We start from the raw sequence: 24,674 nt of genomic DNA, 5'->3' as shown, positions 1-24,674 counted from the left end.
TTTCAGTATAAAATTAATTTTTGATGTTTGGGATGAAATGTTGAGATTTGATTTCTTGCATGAATAGTTTAGAAACTGTTGTGTCCATCCTACAGAGGGACTGAGGTAATATTTTTTTAATTTAAATTTATTTATTTATTTAGGATATTTTTCCATGGTTACATGATTCATGATTTTTCCCACTTCTCTTCTCTCCCCCCCTCCCGGAGCTGACAGGAAATTCTACTGGGTTGTACATGTATCACTGTTTAAAACCCATTTCTATATTATTCATATTTGCAACAGAGTGATCTTTTAACATCAAAACCCTAATCAGATCCCCATTAAATCGCATGATTGATCATGTTTTTCTTCTGCATTTCTACTCCCACAGTTCTTTCTCTGGATGTGGATAGTGTTCTTTGTCATAAGTCCTTTTATGGGATTGTTTGTCCCATATGATCCCAAATGATTGATCATTTTGCTACCAGTTGAGGTCATGTTTTTATGAGACTCCCTTGCTGGAACTCTATTTCTCCTTTTCTCCCTCCCTCCCTCCCTCCCTTCCTCCCTCCCTTCCTCCCTCCATCCCTTTTTCCTTTCCTTCCTTCCTCCCTCCCTCCCTCCCTCCCTTCCTTCCTTCCTTCCTTCCTTCCTTCCTTCCTTCCTTCCTTCCTTCCTTCCTTCCTTCCTTCCTTCCTTCCTTCCTTCCTTCCTTCCTTCCTTCCTTCCTTCCTTCCTTCCTCCCTTCCTCCCTTCCTTCCTTTCTCCTTCGCTTTCTTCCAAAAATGCTGTCATAGAAATCAGCAACTCCTCTTTAATTTAGAGTTTGGGGAGTTTCCTTAGCTATCGTGAAGTTCAGTGACTTGCCCAGCTAATATGTTTGAGATATAGATCTTGAACATGCTTCTTCCTGACTCCAAGGCTGACCATCTTTCCTTTATGCCATGTTGCCTTTACACACACACACACACACACACACACACACACACACGCACACACACATGCACACACACCCTGCATAGATACTTTAGAACTGGAAACCAAGGGCCAGCCAAGGACATCTAGCCCAATAGTGTCCTACTCGAGTAGAAATATCTTCCTAATAGCAGTCTACTGACTTAGTTGTTCATTTGTGACTAACTCTTCATCAACTCCATTGACAATAGTTGACCAGGTGCTTCTGTCCATTATCATCTCATGAAGTCTTACCAAGTTCATGTTTGTTGTTTCCATGTCACTATCTATTCACTTCATCCTCTGCCATCTCCCTTCTTTTGCCCTCAGTCTTTCCTAGAATCAAGGTCTTTTCTAATAAGTCCTGTCTTTTCATTATGTGGTCAAAGTATTTAAGCTTCAGCTTTGGTATCTGATCTTCTAGTGAACAGGTTCAATTAATTTAATAATTAACTTAGAAAAGCTACAAATGAACATTATCTATGTTACATTGTATTTTTATTTATTTTACTTAATATTTCCCAATTACATTTTAATTTGTTTTGAGCTGTACTCAGGAATTTTGTAAGCTTCTGGTGAGTTTGACCCCTCTGACCTAGCCCAACTCTATTATTTTTACATATGAGAAAACTGAAGCCCAGGTAAGTGGCTTCTCCAGGTAAGTGACAGTGGCAAGATTTGGATCCCAGTCCTATGATTCCAAATCCAGTAAAGCTTATCATTGAACCACAAGTGTATTTTTGAATAATTTTTTGAGGGTAATACTAGACCTTTGATTTCATTGATATAGAGGGAAAACGGCATTTTATAGTCTTGTAGAGTATAAGTGCCGTGTCACTGGACATTAAATGACTTGGTCAGGGTTATCTAACTATTGTGTGTCAGAAGCTGGTTTTAATTCAGTTAGAAAGTTGGCCTCTGAGTCAGGAAGACTAGGATTTTTAACTAGGAAAGAAACAATCTCATACTCTGGCATCATAGAGTCCTATTAAAATATAAACAATTCTCTGATAAAAAAAAATATGAGAAAACCAAGATCTCAAATGTTAATTTGTGCTGCTTCTGACATACATTGACTTAGCAAATCACTTGTCAGGGCCTCAGATAATGCTCTTAAGACTGTGTATATAAAGTTTCAGAACAGTTGTTGATCTTCATTAGTAGTGGAAGTTTTCTCCTGGATGCTAAATCCCTATACGGTGTGTGTGTGTGTGTGTGTGTGTGTGTGTGTGTGTGTGTGTGTGTGTGTGTGTGTGTGTGTGTGACAGACAGAGGCAGAGATAGAGACAGAATGAGACAAATAGAGGAGAAAGAGAGAAGAGGAAGAAAGGGAGAGAGACAGAAAAATAGACAGACAAAAAGGAGAAAGAGAGAAGAAAGGAGAGAGGGAGAGAGAGAGAGAAGAGGGGGAGAAAGGGAGGGAGAGAGAAGAGGGAAAAAGGGAAAGAGAGGCAGAAAGGAGAAAGAAGAAGGATAAAGACAGGGGGAAAGGAGAAGATGGAGAAAGAGATAGAGGGACAGAGAGGAGAAAGAAGAGGGAGAGAGAGAGAAGAGGGAGAAAGGGAGAGACAAACAGAAAGGAGAAAGAGAAGAGGGAGAAAAGTATAGAGTGACAGAGAGAAAGAGAAGAGGGAGAAAGAGAGAGACAGAAAAAGGAGAGAGAAGAGGAAGAAAGGGATAGAGGGATAGAGAGAAGAGAAAGAGAGGAGAGAGGAGAAAGAGAGAAAGAGACAGAATGAGAGAGTGAAAGAGTGCATATTAGTAACAAAATAAATAAAATTTATCAATCATTTATGCAGATATTGTCCAGAAAAATACACATATGTTTGATTCCTTTGGTATGGTAAACTCTGGATGTGTGGAAATGTCTTCCACTCATGTAGACCAGTAACTTGTGAGCAACTTGTCATTTTGGAGAGTTTCTTAGTCCACTGATATATCCTAAGTAACTCCATAGTTATGCATGCTAGAGGGAGATTATGAACCTCAGGTCATCCTGGATCCAAAACGGGCCTCTGGTTGAAAGGATCTCTGTCTGCTAAGCCTAGTCCTGCTTCTTTCACCCTCTCATCTATTCTCTCATGCACCACATACATGTAAATACACATAGAGATTGGCTTTAAAATGGATTCAGAGTTGTGTCTGTGTTCAGTGTAGAATTAGGTATTAATAATACATGTACATACATGTTATGTTATATATATATGAACTACATGTGCCGTTTGGAGGGCTTAGTGGGGATGCTTTTGAAGAAATAGAGGGAACAGGGTAATCATGACTCTCTTCCTCTGCCATTTAAAAATACATTTCCGCAGATTTTAGGAGTAAATGTGAAAGAGAGGGCTTGCTTTCAGGCTGGCTCTTGCCCTAGGGAAGCAGATTTATCCTATCCACATAAATATGTAGAGAGTGATCTTCCAAATAATTTAAAGCTCTTCAGAAAAATCATTATTTCATCAAATCCCTCAGAGAGTCCTTGAGATGGGCAAATGACCATTAATGTCACTTTTGCTTTATTTGGGATGTTCCACTGTCTGAAGCAGCCATGAAATAGTGTGGCTGGAGAGTGGGAGTGCAAGAAGAGCTGGGTTCATGGACATGACCGTGTGAACCTGGAGAAGCCCGGAACTTTTTAGTGTTTTAGGCAATTCTTTAAGATTGTAAATTTCAGGGAAAATCCTGACCTATATTGGTAGACCGAATCCTCTCACTTGGGAATTTGCTGCATGGTTTCTATTCCTAAAAACGGTTGCTCCTTTTAACTGCAGAATGTGAAACAGAAACCTAGAGCCATTTTTTTATCTCATTCTTCTCTTTTTTCTCTCTCTGTCATTCCAAGCCCCAAAGTGTCAGTGATTGTGGTGAGAAAGTCGTGCATGCCCAGATTCTTTACTGAAATGAACAGCACACTGCAAAATCCACCACTGGGTACTGTGGTAGATTCGGAGGCAACACGTCCTGAATGGCAAGTATATATGTGGAAAGGATTTTTCTTTCTTTTTTCTTTCTTTCTTTTTTTTTAAATTTTAAACCCTTACCTTCTGTCTTGGAGTCAATACTGTGTATTGGTTCCAAGGCAGAAGAGTGGTAAGGGCTAGGCAATGGGAGTTAAGTGACTTGCCCAGGGTCACACAGTCTGAGGCCAAATTTGAACCCAGGACATCCCATCTCTAGGCCTGGCTCTCAATCCACTGAGCCACCCAGCTGCCCCTGAGAGTATTTTTTCTTATGAAAATAAAGTGTGCTCCAATTAATGCATCTTTGAGTTCTTTGATATTGACATTCTCTAAAGTGATAACAGATTGCAATCTATCCAGACCTGCTTGTTCCATAGAACATTAGTCTATATTGGGTTCTTCTGATGTTGTCATTATTGGGATATTAGAATCATTAATCACATCAAATGAGATAACATCATCATCATCTAACAAGAACTAGAGTCCCACTACTTACTATGTGCCAGGCACTGTGCTAAGCTCTTGACAATTATTTGATCTTCACAATTGGTGCTTGTATTTTCTCCATTTAACAGATGAGGTATCTGAGGCAGACAGAAGCTAAGTGAGTTGCCCAGAGTCACATAGCTAGGAAATATCTGAGGCCAGATTTGAACCCTAACTCCAGGCCTGGTACTCTATCCACTGTACTACCTCGCTGCCCCACTTCTGTTCTTTTTTATCTCGTCCATTCCATGGGTCATTAATCCACCTTAGATTATTCAGAAGGTCCACGCTAAATAAGACAACATATACAAAGTATTTTGCAAACCTCAAAATGATTTACAAATGCTAATTATTATTCTTAATCTTATTATTATTGTTTTTCTTATGGTACTCCTTTCCCTCTTCCCCATCCCATTTCTCCTTGTTTCCCTTCATCTCTTAATTCTTTTTGTTTTCTTCAGGTATGATTTTTACTTGATCAGTCAGGCTGCTTATCAGGGAACTGTTACTCCAACATATTATAATGTGATCTACGATGATAATGGATTAAAACCAGACCACATGCAGCGGCTGACCTATAAGTTATGCCACCTCTATTACAACTGGCCTGTAAGTAGACAAGTTCTTTAAGCATTTAAGCACCAGTCCTCAGATTCCAGGGTAAGAGTTGGCCAACTCTTGGTCGCTCTCTAGAGAATATTGTACTTCACCATTTGTGGCTGCTTTAGGGAGATGTATTCCCAAATGGCCATCTGATGAGGTTTGACAAATAAGTGAGGAAAGAAGGAAAAGTAAAGGTAAAGGAGAAATGGAAAGATATGCCTGGAATACAGAATTCCAGAGAAGAGTAAGGAGAGATGAAATTTTCTTTTTTTTTTTTAAACCCTTACCTTCCATCTTGGAGTCAATACCATGTATTGTGTCTAAGGCAGAAGAGTGTTAAGGGCTAGGCAATGGGGGTCAAGTGACTTGCCCAGGGTCACACAGCTGGGAAGTGTCAGAGGCCAGATTTGAACCTAAGACCTCTCATCTCTAGGCCTGGCTCTCAATCCACTGAGCTACCCAGCTGCCCCCTGAAATTTTCTTAAATAGGCAATGCAAATAAATAGAAGAAAACAATACAATGGGGGTGGGTGGGAAGAGACCTTTCAAGAAAATAGGGGGATGAAGGGAACATTTCATGAAAACGTGGGTGTGCTGAAAAACAAAAATGGTAGGAACTTAGCAGAAATAGAAGAGATTGAGAAGTGGCAGGAATATGCAAAAGAACTATACAAGAAAGGTCACTAAAGCATGTCAATATGGTTTGACTTAAAAGCTAGACATCATGGAGAAGTCAAGTGGGCCTTAGGAAGCATAATGAGGCTAGTGGAGGTGACAGAATTCCAGCTGAGCTTTTGAATACCCTAAAAGATGATGCTATTACAGTGCTGCACTCTATATGCCCGAAAATTTTGAAGGCTCAAAAGTGGCCACTGAATTGGAAAAGATCAGTTTACAGCCCAATCCTAAAGAAGGGAAATGTCAAAGAACGTTTGAAGTACTGAACATTCGTGCTCATCTTGAATTACTGAACATCATTCTCTGGCAAGATTATACTTAAGAGTCTGCAAGCTAGTCTTTTTTTTTTTAAACCCTTACCTTCTGTCTTGGAATCAATACTGTGCATTGGCTCCAAGGCAGAAGAGCCGTAGGCAAATGGGGGTTAAGTGACTTGCCCAGAGTCATACAGCTGGGAAGTGTCTGAGGCCAGATTTGAACCTAGGACCTCCCATCTCTAGGCCTGATTCTCAATCCACTGAACCACCCAGCTGCCCCTTGCAAGCTAGTCTTTAGCAAAATGTAAACTGAAATTTACCAGAAGAGCAGATTGGTTTTAGAAAAGGTAGAGGAACTAAAGACCAAATTGCTGATATTCACTGGATTATGGAGAATGTAAGAGAGTTTCAAAAGGGAATTTGCTTCATTGACTACACTAAAAGTCTTTCACCGCATAGGTCACAAGAAAATGTGGCAAGTTGTCAAAGGGATGGGAGTACCAATATTTATTTGTCTCCTGAGAAACTTGGGTGTGAACCAAGAAGCAACAGTCAAAACTGAACATGGAATGACTGATTGGTTTAAGATTGGAAAAGGAGAGTAGCAAAACTATATACCGTTGCCTTATTTATTTAACTTACATGAAGAGTGCACCAGTGAAAATGTCAGACAGAACAAATCAAAATCCAGAATTAAAGTTCCTAGGAGGAATGTGAGCAAACTTCAGATATGCAGATGATACCATTCTGATGATAGAAAGTGAAGAATTAAGACACCTCTTGATGAGAGTTGGAGAGAAGGGTGTAAAAGCTGACTAGAAACTTAACATCAAAAAAACTAAAATCTTGGCAACTGATCGCTTCCTGGCAAATAGAGGGAGAAGAAATGGAAGCAGCACCATATTTTGGGGCTCAAAGATCCCTGCAGATGGGGACTGCAGTTACAAAACTGAAAGATGTTTGCCCCTTGGAGGGAAAGCTAGGGCAAATCTGCACAGCACACTATTAAAAAAAAAAAGCAAAGATATCACCTTGCCATCAAAGATCTGCATACCTTAAATTATGATTTTCCCAGTATGGCTGGACTATAAGGAAAGCTGAATGCTACTGCAGAATTTACGCTTTTTTTTTTTTTAACCCTTACCTTCCATCATGGAATCAATACTCTGTATTGGTTCTAAGGCAGAAGAGTGGTAAGGGCTAGGCAATGGGGGCCAAGTGACTTTCCCAGAGTCACACAGCTGGGAAATGTCTGAGGCCAGATTTGAACCCAGGACCTCTCTTTTTCAGACCTGGCTCTTTATCCACTGAGCTACTTCATCGTCCCTCTATGTCTGTATGTTTTCAAGGAAGAGCTCTCTACTGCCATCCCTCATACCCTCAGATCTTGTGTTTGTGGAGGATTGCTCATTACTGGAAACTGCCAAACAACCAGACAGAAGCAGCCTGTGTCTAGCCCAGCACAAAGCCCATAACCATTTATGACCTTTTATATACATGGAGTCTTGTTTTCCAGGGTGATATACAGCCCTCTGTTGGCAGACTTTAGTTATGTTTAAATAAAGCTAAAAAAAAAATCCTGTTAGCAAGGAGCAAAGTTACAAGTAAATGGAACTGGAACTGGAATTAGTCATTAGGAATTTTTAGAAAAGAGAAGGTTAAATGGAGCACAGCTAGTAAACTGACATTCTCTTCATGTCTGTAAATGCCCCCCCCCCCCCTTTTTTTTCTTTCTTTCTCTCCAGGGCTTAATTAAGATCCCAGCACCATGTCAGTATGCTCATAAACTGACCTTTTTGGTGGGACAAAGTATCCACAGAGAACCCAGCATGGAATTAGCTGACTATCTTTTCTACCTGTGATGAAGAGAGCACTTAGCCCCACGGGGAGAACCATTTCAGTTGTGATTCTTTGTACAGACTTCTTGTCATCTCCGGCCCATCAAGGTGATAAGACAACCGAGTTCTGTTTCATTTCCAAAGAGAACTAGAGTGTGGAAAGGTCTCATAAAAAGTTCCTCTTCTTTCAGTGACTAGGAAAAACCCTCAGTGTGGTAAAGGGTAGTTCATGCCTCCTGTTACCTGTAATGGATGAAACACCACTAACATCTCCAACAAGGGAGGCTTTGAGTCTGGGTGTTTATAGAAGTTTGTGGGTGAAACCAATGGGCCTCGGGTTTTATTCAGCATTTAAAGAGGAACTTTTTTGTGAACCCTATTTTCCTATGTTGTTTTGGTTAAAATAAATAAAAGCTACTACCAGCATTTATGTCGTCTTCTTTTTTTTGTAGTTTTTAGATGATAAGAATTCCTACACTCCCTCCCCAAAATAGCTAAGACTGCTTTCGTTTTAGCCCTGACACCATCATGTATTCCTTACAATCTTGTATTGGTTTTTCAATTTTACCTTCCAGTTCGGAATCAAGATTCTTCCCTTCAGTTCCAGATCCTTAACTTGCCTTGCTCCATCTAATTTGTTTTCTCTCCCTTCTCATTTTGCCCACTTTCATTTGATTCACCTACTTAATATTTTCCAGGCTTATATTACCTGGGAGGTGATTTAATGGCTCATTCATTCATTTCTTCCACAAATATTTATTAAGCGCCCACACCTAAAAGACATTATCTAGACACTTGCAATAGAACAAAAATGAAACACTCTTTGATCTTAAATAACTTATATTGTAGGGAGAATATCATCCATATATATATATATATATACATACTTATATGCATCTCTGCTTGCCAGATTCCTTCCTTCTCATTGCCCATAAAGCTCTTGAAATCCTGTCTTTCAAAGAGGAAGGAAAGAGACAACTTGCCCCCAAACTTGATATTAAACATTTTTTGAAATCTTTTATTTTTCCAAGTAGATTTAAAATAATTTTAAACATTTGTTTTAAAAAATTTTGAGTTTCAAATTCTCTTCTTCCATCCCTGCCTTCCTCTTTCATTGAAGAGGCAAGTAATTGCATATAGGTATACATGTGCAGCCATGCAAAACACATTTCCTTATTAGTCATGTGTGAAAGAAAACAGACCAAACCTCACCTCAAAAACAAACAAAAAAGCCAAGAAAGCTTAAGAAAGTTTAAAAAGTGTTCTTCTGTCAGAATATATGTCCTTTGGAATTGTCTTGGATCATTGTATTCATGAGAATAGCCAAGTATTGATCCTTGTATAGTATAGCATAGCTGTTTCTGTGTACTGAGTTTTCATTGTTCTGCTCACTCCACTCTGCATCAGTTCATGTAAGTCTTTCCAGATTTTTTCTGAAAGCATCATGTTCTTCATTTCTTATTGCACAACAGTATTCCATCACAATCATATACCACAACTTGTTCAGCCATTTCCTAATTGATGGGCATTCCTTCAATTTCCAGTTCTTTGCTACCACAAGAATAGTTGCTATGAATATTTTTGTAGTTATTGTTCCTTTTCCTTTAAAATTTTTATTCTTTAGGATACAGAACTCATAGTTGGTATTGCTTGATCAAAGGGCATACAGTTTTTGATTCCTTCGGGAATAGTTTCAAATTTATCTAATGAGTGGTTGGGTCAGTTCATAGCTCCAACAGTGCCTCAATGTCCCAGTTTTTCTGTGTTTCCACCAACATTTGTCATTTCCCTTTTCTGTCATATTAGCCAAATCTGATAGGCATGTGCCTCAATTGTTTTAATATGCATTTCTCTAATCAATAGTGATTTATAGCATTTTTTCACATGATTATAGATAGCTTTGATTTCTTCATCTGAAAAGCTGCCAGTTCATATCCTTTGACCATTTATCAATTAATTAGAATACATAACATGTATTCTTATTAATTTGACCCAGTTCTCTCTCTATTTGAAAAATGAGGCCTTTGTCAGAGAAACTTACTGTAATTTTTTTTTCAGTTTTTCTGTATATTTTCCTCTATCCTATTTTTCCCATTTATCCTATGCCCCTTCTCAAAATTGTTTTGCTTCTGATCATCACCTCCCAGAGATGCTAAGGAAGGCAGACAGCTCATTGGAAGGAAATTATGGAGTTCTTTGCTGGCAACGGGTGCAGGACTCTACTGTGTTTCCTACATATGGTTCCCACTCCTAGGACCAGGGCAAGAAGGGGCACTAACATACTCGAGTATTCAGCTGAAGGGGAGCAGGGACCCTGGTCACAGCTCTAGGGTGCAAAAGAATACATAGTGCAGGTGTGAAAGAGCTTGTACAATGGAGACAAAGATGGTGGTGGTGGTAGGCAGTGCTTATACCTTACTCTCATCAGAACTGACTCAGAGGGAATAATATGCACTCAGTTGGGTATAAAAATCTTACATTACTGGGAAGTAGGAGGGGGAGAGATTAAGAGAGAGGACAGGGAGGGCATTTTGGGGGAGATGATGATCAGAAATTATTTCAGCCCATCCTTTTGTTCTACCACTCCATAATTTGTTTCTAGCCATTATTTTTAAGTTGTTTGAAGGGAAATTTGGGAAAGCTCAGGTGAATCCCTGCCTTTACTCTGCCATTTTCAAAACGGATTTTTTTTAAGTGGTAGCCCTGCTTTTTTTTATTATTACATTTATAATCATCGGTGTTCACGTGTTCCAGAGCACAAATGATTTCTTCTTTCAATTCTGCCATTTCCTCCCCTGCTTAGTACCCAGATGACAGGCAACAGAAGCCTTCTGTATTGAGGATCCTCTTGTGTCCCTCTCTCTTAGGGTAAGGTGGGGCTTAAACATGATTTTATTCAGAGGTCTGCCTCCCTGAGCTAGGTAGGTCATAAAAGAATTGAGCTGATTTCATTAAATTCTATAATTTGAGAAGGTTCTCCCATAGCCAATGAGCAATTCCACTGGATTTTACATGTATGTGTCATTGATGAAGACCTATTTCCATATTATTAATATTTGCATTAGGGTGATCGTTTAGAGTCTACATCATCTACATACATACATCATACATACATACATCTACATACATACATCTACATCTACATACAATCATATCCCCATTGAACCATGTGATCAAGCAGTTGCTTTTCTTCTGCTTCTGCTCCCACAGTTCTTTCTCTGCATGTGGATAGCATTCTTTCTCATAAGTCCCTCAGAATTGTCCTGGATAATTGCATTGCTGCCTTAGATTGTGCCACAATGTATCTGTCTCTGTGTACATTATTCTCCTGGTTCTGTTCCTTTCACTCTCCATCAATTCTTGGAGGTCATTCCTTTTCACATGGAATTCCTCCAGTTCACCAACAGATACCACAATTTGTTCATCCATTCCCCAATCAAAGGGCAGCCCCTCATTTTCCAGTTTTTTGCCACAACAAAGAGCACAGCTATGAATATTCTTGTACAAGTCTTTTTCCTTATTATCTCTTTGGGGTACAAACCCAGCAGTGCTATGGCTGGATCAAAGGGCAGACAGTCTTTTATCACCCTTTGGGCATAGTTCCAAATTGCCCTCCAGAATGGTTGGATCAATTCACAACTCCACCAGCAATGCATTAATGTCCGGACTTTGCCACATCCCCTCTAGCATTCATTACTTTCCTTCATTGTCATGTTAGTCAATCTGATAAGTGTGAGGTGATACTTCTGAGTTGTTTTGATTTGCATCTCTCTGATTATCAGAGATTTAGAACACTTTCTCATGTGCTTACTAATAGTTTTGATTTCTTTATCTGAAAATTGACTATTCATGTCCCTTGCCCATTTATCGATTGGGGAATGGCTTGTTTTTTTGTATAATTGATTTAGCTCCTTATAAATTTGAGTAATTAGACCTTTGTCAGAGGTTTTTGTTATAAAGACTTTTCCTCAACTTGTTGCTTCTCTTCTAATTTTGATTGCATTGGTTTTGTTTGTACAAAACGTTTTTAATTTGATGTAATCAAATTATTCATTTTACATTTTGTAATATTCTCTATCTCTTGCTTTGTCTTAAATTTTTTCCTTTTCTATAGATCTGACATATACTATTTTGTGTTCACCTAATTTACTTATAGTTTCCTTCTTTATATTCAAGCCATTCACCCATTCTAAGTTTATCTTGGTGTAGGGTGTGAGGTGTTGATCCAAGCCTAATCTCTCCCACACTGTCTTCCAATTTTCCCAGAAGTTTTTGTCAAATAGTGGATTTTGGTCCCAAAAGCTGAGATCTTTGGGCTTGTCATAGACTGTCTTGCTGAGGTCACTTACCCCAAATCTATTCCACTGATCCTCCTTTCTGTTTCTAAGCCAGTACCATATTGTTTTGATGACCATTGCTTTATAGTACATTTTGAGATCTGGGACTGCTACCCTCCCTCCCCTCCCCCCCCCCCCCCCATGTTTTTTAAACACATTTAAGCATTTTGTTCTCAGATTTCTATTTGCATTTCCAGGTCAAAATGCATTCAGTTGGTGATGTTGATTTTATATAGTTCTTTATGTGAAGGGCAGTGTGCCACAGTACATGAAGTGCTAGAATTAGAATTAGAAAGTCCCAAGTCTTAATTCTGCCTCAGGCACTTACCAGCCATGCCCTGGGCAAGTAGACATAGTGAATCTGTTTGCTTTACTGAAAAGTTAGGACTAGCAATGACCCCTTAGGGCCCTTATGAGAGTCAAATGAAATCATGTAAATAATTTGCTTTGCAGATCTTTAATTACTAAGTGCCTGTCAGCTGTCATAACGTCTATCCAGATCAGTATTTCAAAACTTTGCCCTTTACTAGGGCTGAGGCAGGATCTGTTTCATGGTAAAATGGTCCAGAGTCACACATGTCATTTTAAGACTTTTTGGTCTGGAAGACTTTTGCTAAATGGAAAAAGGAAAACTGGGGCAATTTATAATATAATATAATATAATATAATATGATATGATATGATATGATATATAAAGTTGAATTCATCTTTAAACAGATCCTATATTTGTCAGAGTATAATTTGCTGGATTCATGGAAATTCCAATTTACATCAACTTTTTGCACTGTTTAACCTACCCCAAATGTTTTTTCTTTTCTGATATTTAATATGTATTTCTAAGGGGATATGGATGAATTATTCCAGGAAGAGTCTCATCAGCATCCTGGTGTAGAGGGAACCCAGGATTCTCAAAGGCTATGCCACAGAAGTATAAATTCTTTCAAACCTGCCACGCTGAAAAGGTTTCAAGCATAGGCTCATCAATGGACTACTTTATATTTAAGAATATTTATGTCAAAGAGATAATAAGATCAAAGACAAAAAAGGAGTCAGGCCATAATACATCATAAAAACTGAGAAGAAATAATGGAAAGAATTCAATATATTTTACTCATTTTGAGGACAGTATTAAAGCTGTAACATCATATTGGAATGATAGTGTACTCACTAGCATGAATATTTAGGGAATATCAAAGTGATTGACTTAAGTCCAGGAAGATGAATGATGATAGACTGAGTTCCATTAAATTATGTGTAAATTAAACATTATCTTTTCTTTAAACTGTTCTCACAAAGTTTATCTTGTGAGAGTTAGATTATGAAAAACTGAAATAGGATAGGAGATTCCCTGAAAAGAAATATTAACACAAACTCAGCAATGAGTAAAAAGTTAAAAAAGACCTCCAGGAGAACCAAGCAGTCTCAGACCAATTGTTCATCTCATGGAAAATTGGGAAGTAGGAAAGTAATAGATAGTCCTAAGTGGAAAAGTGGAGACTATAAAGTTATAGGAGAGGTAAGGGAATTGATAGACCATATACTGTATGATACATAACATTTGTTAAGTAATTTGTTAAACATCTATGTGTTCAGTATTATGATATATTATTTAATACAATGATACTTTGGATGTCAGGGTGTATGGGGTGCTCAGGGAGGGGTAGTATCTCTGGTATGGAGGGCTTGTCGTGCCCTCCTAGGGCAGCTCTCCAGCCTCTGACCCTCACCTGACACCCAGCTCTCACTTGTGGCTCCCAGTAGCTGCTAGCATGTGGCAGCGGCCACACCCCGGGCAATGGCTTCGATAGGCCGGCCAAACCTTGTGAGGGTAGCCATCGGGTCGTTGACCCCTGGTGAACTAAGGCTTTGCTCACCCAGCATGTGAAGACTGCTTTGGCTGAACAGATGGAAGAAACTAACAAGAAGGTTCAACGGCTGAGAGGGCGACGCAGCAAAACACTGTGGAGTGCTCAGGGCGTGTTGGAGCACAAAAGACAACACGGCTATCCAATGCAGCTGAGGAAGTCTCCAGGCGTAACGAATTTTCGTGCCAATGGACCCAGGCTTCCAACGCCGAGAGAGTGGGACTGTCTCTGTGCATCGACTTTTCCACTTAAATCTCATTCATGCACAAGAGTCTTTGTGCACACTCATCTACATCACAGATGAAAGCTCACAAAGATAAGCGTCATCCTCGGTTACCAAGAGACTACTACTACTAATATAATGTAATGTAATATAATATAATATAATATGATATGATATAATATAATGTAATGTAATGTAATACACAACACAACACAACACAACACAACATAACATAACATAACATAACATAACAACATAACATAACATAACAACATAACATAACATAACACAACACAACACAACACAATATAGATATTTTATATAATATATAAATAAATTAAATATAAAAATATTAAGTGAAAATGAAAAAATGATAAATAATATATGTAATATATATTTCTTTTTTTAACAAAAGTAAAACAAATCAGTGTACTTTCAACATCACAAAATAAAAATATGCACAAATAGAGAAATGAATTTTCAAGTTACTGGCATTAGATCTTCCTATAAAGTTATATAAAATGTACAGAGTAAATGACCTCATCCTGGGAGCTGAATCTTCAACCTCCAGGAAGTCATTCAATTTAGTAAATATTTCTGTGTGTGGGATGCTAGATTAAGGACTAGGAATGCAAAATAGAACTTGCTTTTAAGGAGTTTAACTTAATAGTTTTTTTTTTTTTTTGAGAGGTTAGGGGAATTGGTATTTTTTTCAGGACAAGAAATTCCTGATGTGGAAACTCCTTCTATCTATGCACACGACTCTTCAGTAACATTTCCTTTGAGGGCCTGGGGAACTGAGAGGTTAAAAGACTTACCTGAGGTTATATAGCTAGTATTTATCAGAGGTAGGGCATGAACTCAGATCTCATTCCTAGATTAACCATCTATCTCTTTATAAACTTACAGACTTCAAGTGAATGATTGTAAGTGAAATAATAATAAATTCAAAATCAAAAGACCCAGGTCTGAGCTCAAGCACTCTCACTAATTAGCTTTGGTCCTCTAAGCAAGTCATTTAAATTATCTGAGCCTTGGTTTTCCTATATGTCAAATGGGACTACTATTTCTCTGAGTTCCTATCTTAGGAATTTCATGAGGACTCACTGCCATAATGAATGGGAAAGCCTTTTTTTTTTTACTATAAAGAACAATATACAGTTAAGGAATTACTAATATAGTGCATCATTTTATCTTTTAATATAATTATGTTAATAAATTAATATAATAATAATAGCGTGAAGATTTAACACTAGTCTCTACCCCCTTTCTTTGTCCCAAGATTATCTTTGAATTTTTTTAAAAGGTTTGATATTAAGATGAAAGTTACAACTCTGCCTCACAGACAAAGCCTGTTGTTTTTCTGTAAACAACTGTTTTAAAATACTGAGATAGAGGAAAAATGTTGGTGAGCATGCCCCATTCCCACTCTATAGCTCTTCTAAAGGTACCATGATTCCAATTTGGAAGACCCTTTTCTCTCACCCAGAGTGAGGTCAGAATCCTCTAATCAGAGGAGCTTTGGAAAGGGACATCACTAAAAGTATAAATTGGATTGGTAGGAACAAATGGGGACTTTTTTGGCTGGAAATCCAGAGCGAGAAGGTGTGGGCATGCCCAGCTCCTAGCTCTCTGTCTGACTCTCCAAGGAGGCTGCTAAGGGAATGGCCCAGCCACACATGGCCAGTGCTGTCTCTTTTTCTGGCCTGCTTTTTATTATTTAGTAAGTAATCATAAATGAAGATACAGTCTCCAGAGAACTTTAATCTTAATAATAGTAATTCTACCTTATTCTTTGGACTATACGATTTAATAATACTAATATTATTTTTTTCAAATCTTTTTTTGGGAAAATTTTATTTAATTAGTTAATTTAGAATATTTTTCCATGGTTACAAGAATCATGTTCTTTCCCTTCCTTTCCCCTACCCTCTTCCGTAGCTGATGCACAATTCCACTGGGTTTTACATGTGTCATTGATCAGAATCTATTTCCATATTATTGATATTTGCACTAGGGTGATTGCTTAGAGTCTGCATCCCTGATCATAACCCCATTGACTCATGTGATCAATCATATGTTTTCTGTTTCTATTGCCACAGTTCTTCCTCTGAATGTGGATAGTGTTCTTTCTTAGAAGTCCCTCTGAATTGTTCTGGATCATTGCATTGCTACTAATACTAATATTATATTAATTATATTATATGTTAATATTTAACAATACTCAGAGCTAACCTAACCTTTACACGGTGTGCCTATTATAGGGTTTGATTTGAACAATACGGAAAGGCTCCCAATTCTAGGAATTCTCTTCCCTTGGCTGCCATGTTGCCTCAGTGGATAGAGTAAAGGACCTGGATTTCAGAAGACTCCTCTCTTCTGAGTTCAAATCCAGCCTCAAATCCTTAGAAGCTGTGTGACCCCTGGCAAATCATTTAATGCTTTTTTGCCTCCATTTCCTGTAAAATAAGTTGGAGAAGGAAATGGCAAACCACTCCAGTATCTTTGCCAAGAAAAACCCAAGTAGGGTCACAAAGAGTCAGACATAACTGATAGAAGGTTTATGTAGATTTTAGCAAAACACTTAGCAAAGGCCATTATGTCATCCTTGTGAATAGACTAGAGAAATGTAGGCAAAATGATGATAATGGTTGAATGACCACACTAGTATCACAGTCATTATTGTTTTGATATCAGCTTGGAAGTGCCCTGAGGATCTGTGCTTGACTCACTGTGTTTGGACTTTATCAGTGACTTGAATAAAGACAGATTAAATATATATCACATGCTGAGATAATCCAGAGTTGGGACAGATAGTTAACACACTGGATGACAGGATTCAAAAAAATCTTGACAGTGCATCAGGCTGACTCCAAAAAGATGAATTTAATAGGAAATATGGGTTTATTTTTATTTATTTATTATTTCATTTATTATATTATTTATTATTTATATTTATATATTTAATATATTTATATTATATTTCTATTTACATAAATATATTTATATTCTATATTTATTATATTATTTATATATCAATATACTTGAGTTCAAAAACAGCTTCACTATAGGGGAGACATAGCTAGATGGGAGAAATGATTTAGGGGTCTTAGTAGACTGCAAGTTCTATTTATTTAAATTTTATTGGAATATGTGGGAATGTGATATGTAAAATAAGGGATATTTGAAAGCCATCATTAGCCTGCATTAATTACTAATTACTATGAAAAACTACAAACAATTTTTCAGTGCCCTCAAGACTGTCTATGGGCCATTAAAACCCACCACCACTCCCTTGCTATCCTCTGATGGTGACACTCTCATAAAAGATAAAAAGGCATCAGCAACAGGTGGAAAGAACACTTCAGTCAGCTTCTCAAACGATCCTCTTCAGTCGACCAAAGCGCCCTTGACCAGAACCCCCAAAACCGCTCCATTAAACAACTTGATATCCTTCCTTCAATAGAGGAAGTCCAAAAAGCCATTAAACAAATGAGTGCAGGCAAGGCACCCGGTAAAGACGGGATCCCAACCGAGGTGTACAAGGCCTTAAATGGAAAGGCACTCCGGGCATTCCACATAGTGCTGACCAACATATGGGAAGAGGAAGACATGCCCCCAGAACTCAGAGATGCCTCCATCATAGCCCTATACAAGAACAAAGGCTCATGAGCAGCCTGTGACAACTACAGAGGCATCTCACTACTCTCCACTGCTGGAAAGATCCTCGCCTGTGTTATACTCAACAGACTCTTGTCATCTGTTTCAGAGCAGAACCTGCCTGAATCACAATGTGGCTTCTGACCAGATCGCAGCACCATCGACGTGAGGCAAATGCAGGAAAAATGCCTTGAGCAGAACTTGAGTCTCTACATTGTCTTCATAGACCTGACGAAGGCATTCGACACAGTGAACAGGGACGCATTGTGGGTGATCCTTAGCAAGCTAGGTTGCCCAGCAAAATTCGTCAAATGGATCCAGCTCTTTTATGTCTATATGACAGGGGAAGTCCTATCTGGTGGAGAGACTTCCGATTGCTTCAACATCTCCAATGGCGTGAAACAAGGCTGTGTCCTTGCTCCGGTACTATTCAACCTATACTTCACCCAAATATTACGACATGCTGTGATGGATCTAGACCTGGGCGTCTACATCAAATACCAACTGGATGGCTCACTATTCGACCTTTGCCGCCTGACTGCAAAAACAAAGACAACAGAGAGACTCATCCTGGAAGCTCTCTTTGCAGATGACTGTGCTCTCATGGCCCACCAAGAAAATCATCTTCAAACCATTGTGGACAGGTTCTCTACTGCAACAAAACTGTTTGGCCTGACTATCAGCCTCAGCAAAACAGAGGTGCTGTTCCAACCCGCACCAGGGAGACCAACGAACCAGCCGTGCATTACAATTGATGGCACACAGCTTTCTAACGTCAACACTTTCAAGTACCTGGGCAGCACCATCACCAACGACGGGTCTCTAGACCACGAGATCAATGCCAGGATCCAAAAGGCCAGCCAGGCACTCGGGCGGCTGCGCTGCAAAGTCCTCCAACACAGCGGTGTAAGCACTGCGACGAAGCTCAAAGTGTACAACGCAGTGGTCCTCAGCTCGCTCCTGTACGGTTGTGAGACATGGACACTGTACCGGAAGCACATGAAACAGCTGGAGCAATTCCACCAACGCTCCCTCCAGTCAATCATGAGGATCCGATGGCAGGACTGAATCACCAATCAGGAAGTCCTCGACAGAGCCAACTCCACCAGCATCGAAGTCCTGGTCCTCAAAACCCAGCTACGATGGTCTGGACACATCATCCGCATGGACCCACAGCGAATACCAAGACAGGTATTCTATGGGGAACTGTCAGCAGGACTCAGGAAACAAGGCCGACCAAAGAAAAGATTCAAGGATCAGCTAAAGTCCAACTTGAAGTGGGCTGGCATGACACCAAAGCAGCTAGAACTCGCTGCCTCTGACAGAAGCAGCTGGCGAACCCACATTCACCAGGCCGCCACCACCTTTGAAGATGAGCGACGTCGACGTTTTGCCGCTGCGTGTAAATGCCGACACCAGGCCACAACCGCACCTCCCGTAACATCTGGAGTCCCAGGCCCCATGTGCCACAGACTCTGCGCCTCAGCCTTTGGACTCCAACGCCACATGAGGGTACACCATAGATGAAACTGCACAAAGACAATCGTCATTCTCGGTCACCGAGAGACTACTATATATATATATATCATTAGTCACTAGGACTAAAGATGTGTTAGGAATGTGACAATCCTGCTATGCTCTTTCCTAATCAGACTATATCTAGACTAGGATGTTTGGTTCTGGGCATCACATTTAAAAAAATTTTTTTTTAAATTCATTTTAATATTTTTCCATGGTTATATGATTCTTGTTGTCTTTCTCCTCTCTTCTCTCCCCCTCCCACAGTTGAAAAGCAATTCCACTGGGTTATACATATATTATCACTCAAATCCTATTTCCAAATCTTCCATTTTTGTAAGTGAATAATCTTTTAAAACCCAAATCCCAAATCCTATACCCATATAAACAAAGGATATATCACATGTTTTCTTCTGAATTTCTACTCCCACAGTTCTTTCTCCAGATGTGAATAGCATTCTTTCTTGTAAGTCCTTTGGCATTGTCCTGGATCATTGCATTGCTATTAGAAGCAAAGTAATTTACATTTGATTGTCCTACAATGTTTCAGTTTCTGTGAACCATGTTCTCCCGGTTCTACTTATTCCACTCTGCATCAGTTCATGAAGGTCTTTCCAGTTCTCATAGAAATCAAGCAGTTCATCATTCCTTCTATGGGCATCACATTTGAAGAAGGATGGAGGATCACGAGGCGAGGGCTACCAGGATGGCAAAGGGCCTGAGGTTCATGCTATCTGAAAATGAGATAAAGAAATCAGGGGTGTTTAAATCTGAGAAAAGATCATGGCTTGATGGCTGCCCTCAAGTATTTGAAAAATTGTTAATCATATGAAAGAAGGATTCTATTTATTCTCTTTGGCCTGACAGGACAGAACTAGGGATCCTGGGGGAAGAGGGGTGAGTTGTAAAATGGCATGTTTGTGATTGATGAAAGAAAAAGCTTCCTAAGAATCAGAACTACTCGAAATAACATTATGTGACTTCCTCAGAAGTACAAGAACAATGGGAGCCCTCCTCATTTAAACAAATAGATTTGAATTCAGTGGAGACTTAGGTATGATTTTTGGCTCTGCTACTTAAAACCTGCTTTGCCTCTGTCAAGTCTTGTTCTTTCTATCTAGGTTTGAATTTCCACATCTTTGAAATGAGTTATTGTTATTCTGTTGTTTTTCAGTTGTGCCTAACTCCTTGTGACCCCATTTGGGGTTATCTTGGAAAAGACACAGGGGTGGTTTGCCATTTCCTTCTCTGGCTCTTTTTCCAGATGAGGAAACTGAGGCAAACAGGGTTAAGTGACTTGTCCAGGGTCACACAGCTAGTAAATGTCCGAGGCTAAATTTGAATCTTTCAGATTCTCTCTGCAATTCCATCTAGCTGCCCAGAAATAGGTAGATTGGACTAAATCAGAGAATTCTTCACCTGGAGTCCATAAAAGTTTTTTTTTTTAATGTTTTGGTAACTATTTCAGCATAACTTTTCCTTTGTAACCTTATGTACTTTATTTTGTAGTATTCGGTTGGGTGGTGCAGTGAAGGGAGTGCTGGATGTGGAGCCAAGTTCAGATTTGGCCTCCTACACTGACCAGATGGGTGGCCCTGGACAAATCACTTGACTTCTGTTTGCTTCAGTTTCCTCCTGTATAGAATGAGGTTAATAATAGAATAGCACCGACCTCCATGGGCGGATGTGAGATCAAATCTTTCACTATCAAATGAGGTACTGATTGTAAAGGGCTTGACTTATTGGACCTTGGCAATGGCATATAGCAAGCACTGTTTAAATGTTAATTATTGTTATTATTCAAAACATTGTTCTGAGGAGTCCACAGGCTTCATCAGAGTGGGAAAAGGATCTGTCCATGATATAAAAAAGTGGTTAAGAACGCCCAGCCCAAATGCTTTCCAAGGTCCCCATTATCTGCAAATCTTAAATTCCAATAACGTGGTGGTTAGTAAATGGCTTGTACGTCTTAGATATGCAGCAATGAGTTCTTTCCTGCTTGAAATCTCTGAGCCTCTGAATGCACAGGGTTTTGACTTCTTAAAATTTTACCCCACCAGGGGGAACACAAGGATCATGGTCTGGGCCAGAGCTGTAACTACATCCTCAGTAGCTGTCAAACAGCTCTGCAACCCAGTAAAATCTGCAGTGAGGCTTAAAGCTGTTGTATCGCCCACATTAATTAGTTTTTTTTGTTGTTCATAGTTATTAAAAACAAGGGGCAGGCAGACAAATGGAGAGAGCAAGCGAGCAGATGTTCTCTCTCAGCTCTGCCCCTGTGAATATTTTATTCAAAATAAAAGACAAAAACTAACGTTTTCTAAGTTTCCCTTTTTGGTCTAATTAGTATTTTCTTCATTTATAACATATTTACTTCATATTGTTTTGCACAGAAGGGAATTTATTTTAGTAAACACCATTTAGGAGAAATTCTACATGGAGTACAGAACTTGAAATAACTTCCTAATTGGTTTCTCTGTCTCCATTCTCTACCCTCTCTAATCTATTCTCTGCACAGCAGCTAAATTCATTTTTAAGATATGTCCCTTTTCTATCTCTATTCAAAATCTTTAGAGAAATCCTAATGCTACCAATATAAAATACAAACTCCACACCCTGAAATGTATAACTATCTGCTGTCTGGCTCCACCTGCCTTCCCAGTCTTCTATTGTCCTAATATTTTTCCTAAACTCTCTGTCCTAGTAAAGCCATCCTGCTGTTTGTGACAGTTCATGCCCCATTTTTCTACCTGTTCACAAATGTCCCTTCTCTCTTTACCGGCCACCTTAGGCCGTAGATGAACTCCTTCATCTCCACCTGGAAATGAGAATCTGTCTTCCTTCAAAGCACAGCTCAAAGGTCACCTCCTGCCGAAGGTCTTTCCTGACCCCCTCCCCACTCTGTTGTTAGCACCTTCTCCATATTATTTTTGGTATTTATTGTACAATAGGACCCCTTTCTCTGTGGTTTTGCTTTCTGTGGTTTCAGTTATCCACAGGCTCAATTTTCTGTGGATAATTGGAAATCCATCTGCTGCCATGGTCTGCCTCAGGAGAGGTGTCATTTGCTTCCCGTTTTACTTTCTTTAGGTTTTTTTTAGGGGGATGGGAGGCTACAGAGTGCCCCAGATGAGGAGCAGAAGCAGAGAGAGGGAGCCCTATCTAGGGGTCAGCAAGTGTTTGAGACCATCTTGTTGTGGTTTCAGCCTTGGAATGTACATGGGGGCTCTACTGTGTTTATGTCATAATATGTATGTTGTAACCTGGTAGAACATAAGTGGCTTGATTGCAAGGGATGGTTTATTGTCTTCTTTTCCCTTATTTTTATATCCCAGTCATCCATTGTGGTACCTCACTTAGTAGACATTTAGCAAATGTTTATGCTGAATCAAGAACATTTCCTTCAACATGATATGGTGTAAAGAACTCTGGGTATAGAATCCAAAGACTATCTAGGGTAAGAAAGACCTCAGAGGCTTTCTTGGGCAGCCTATCTGAAAATCCCTTCAGTACCTCATCCAGCCTGGTGATCTGGCTTTCATTCAAAGACCTATTTCTTCCTGAGCAGCCCATCTCACTTTGACAAAGCTGTAATAGCTGCAACCAAAAATAGTGACCCCTGCATTTAGTTACTGCAGTGTCTCAGGTCCAACAGCTCACTGTAGACACAGAAGACCAGACCTATCATTTCCCCTAGAGCAGAACCAGAGATTCTGAGTAAGAGAACTCCATAGCATGAAGGCAAGGTTGTTGCAACCATTAGATGCTGAAAGAGGAGAGTTCCTCAGTGTACCAGCATCTTCACAAGCTCTCTTTTGCTCTCCATATCTATATTCAGTGTAAGAATATAAAATGTAGGTTTTTATGCTAATATGAAAGTTCTAAAGTAATATTGTGGTCTCCAATTTAAAAATATTATAGCTTAAATCACAAGTGAAAGTGAAGAAATGTAAGAAGAGGGTAGAGAAATGTCTAGCCTATCACCCTAAATGTTTCTCTGGTGTCTGGCTCAGCCCTGGCAGGGCTCAATAACCTTCAGCCAGAGGACCCGGTGGTGTCTTCAGCAAGGGTTCCACCATTGCAGCCTCCTCCAGGAAAGGAAGACCTCTCAGGAACCAATCTCTCCAGAAGCTAGGAAAAGTAGGCCAGCTATTCACCCAGCAAGTCAATGCAAGATTCAGGGAAAGAGTCTCCTCCTTCAGTCAAACTTTCCGAGGCAGAGTCTGCTAAGATGAACTCCAAAGGAGAAGACAAAAGGCCAAGTCCATAAGGCGAAGTCAAAAAGCAAAGACCAAAAGGTGAAGTCACAAGGTGAAGTTCAAAAGCAAAGTCCAAAGGAGAAGTCCCAAAGGAGAAGCTCCCTAGACAGGAAGTTCAGGACTTTTTATAGTCCTTTTTCCATATTCCTTCCTGCCCCTTCTTCCACTTTATAGGAACTAATCACAGTCTTTCAATTTGCCTAGCACTGCCCAGGGGCAGGGCAGTGGCCTCTGGAGTTGTCACCCACTTTAGCAAGTGACTTATTAACTCTCTTACTTAGTGTTAAGTAGGGGTGCTTAAGTTCTTGATTGATTAATTTAAAAGTTGCTGATTAATAGACAAAGAAAGTTTGATTCACTCTTCACATCAGCCACCATCCTGCAATGACTCCAATAAATCTGAAAAGGGACCTGTCAGAAGCATCTAGGGGGGAGATGGGAGTTGGAGGACTTTTTATTACAGGGCTCTTGTTAAGAGTGAAAACCCAGTCTTTGACAAATAAAATGTAGTTTACATGAAAATAAAATTGAACATAATTAATATTTCTATGATGATTCAGAATGTTGTGCCTAGAGGGTCCTCAGTATGAAAATGAATTTTATTATGTTATGTTCAAATTAATAGAAATTTCTAGGCAATGGAATGGCAGGTAAACCAGCTGGTAAACCATTGTCTAGAAATTTCTATTAATTTGAACAAGTTTAACAACATAATAATAAAATTCATAGTCAGAATTTGAGGAGACTTGTTTTTCATTCTAGCAACTTGAGATACAAAATACTAATAACTTATGTGCATATATAAGGTTTGCAGTGAACTATGTACGTATTATGTAGCCAATGAATCCCTTCATAGATGCTTTTTTTTAAAGCCCTTACCTTCTGTCTTAGAACCAATACTGTGTGTTGGTTCTAGGGCAGAAGAGCAGTAAGGGATAGGCAGTGGGGGCCAAGTGACTTGCCTAGGGTCACACAGGTAGGAAGTATCTGAGGTCAAATTTGAACCCAGAACCTCCCGTCTCTAGGCCTGGTTCTCAATCCATTGAGCTACCCAGCT

At 39.4% G+C, this 24,674-nt stretch overlaps 1 protein-coding gene across 2 annotated transcripts in view; it reads left to right on the top strand.

The window, feature by feature from the left end:
- Positions 1 to 8,174, top strand: part of PIWIL4 (piwi like RNA-mediated gene silencing 4) — a 56,244-nt gene extending 48,070 nt beyond the window's left edge. For both annotated transcript variants that reach the window (XM_007494995.3, XM_016433904.2), the window contains exons 19-21: positions 3,776 to 3,901; positions 4,841 to 4,988; positions 7,663 to 8,174. In XM_007494995.3, the coding sequence (XP_007495057.2) occupies positions 3,776 to 3,901; positions 4,841 to 4,988; positions 7,663 to 7,779 (391 nt within the window). In that variant the 3' untranslated portion in view covers positions 7,780 to 8,174. The remainder of the gene's footprint in view (positions 1 to 3,775; positions 3,902 to 4,840; positions 4,989 to 7,662) is intronic.
- The last annotated feature ends 16,500 nt before the right edge of the window (positions 8,175 to 24,674 follow it).

This window comes from Monodelphis domestica, chromosome 4, assembly GCF_027887165.1.
Source record: "Monodelphis domestica isolate mMonDom1 chromosome 4, mMonDom1.pri, whole genome shotgun sequence".
NCBI classification, from domain to species: Eukaryota; Metazoa; Chordata; class Mammalia; order Didelphimorphia; family Didelphidae; genus Monodelphis; species Monodelphis domestica.
Note: the sequence above shows the minus strand (reverse complement) of the source record. Positions and strands in the feature narration are given on the sequence as shown.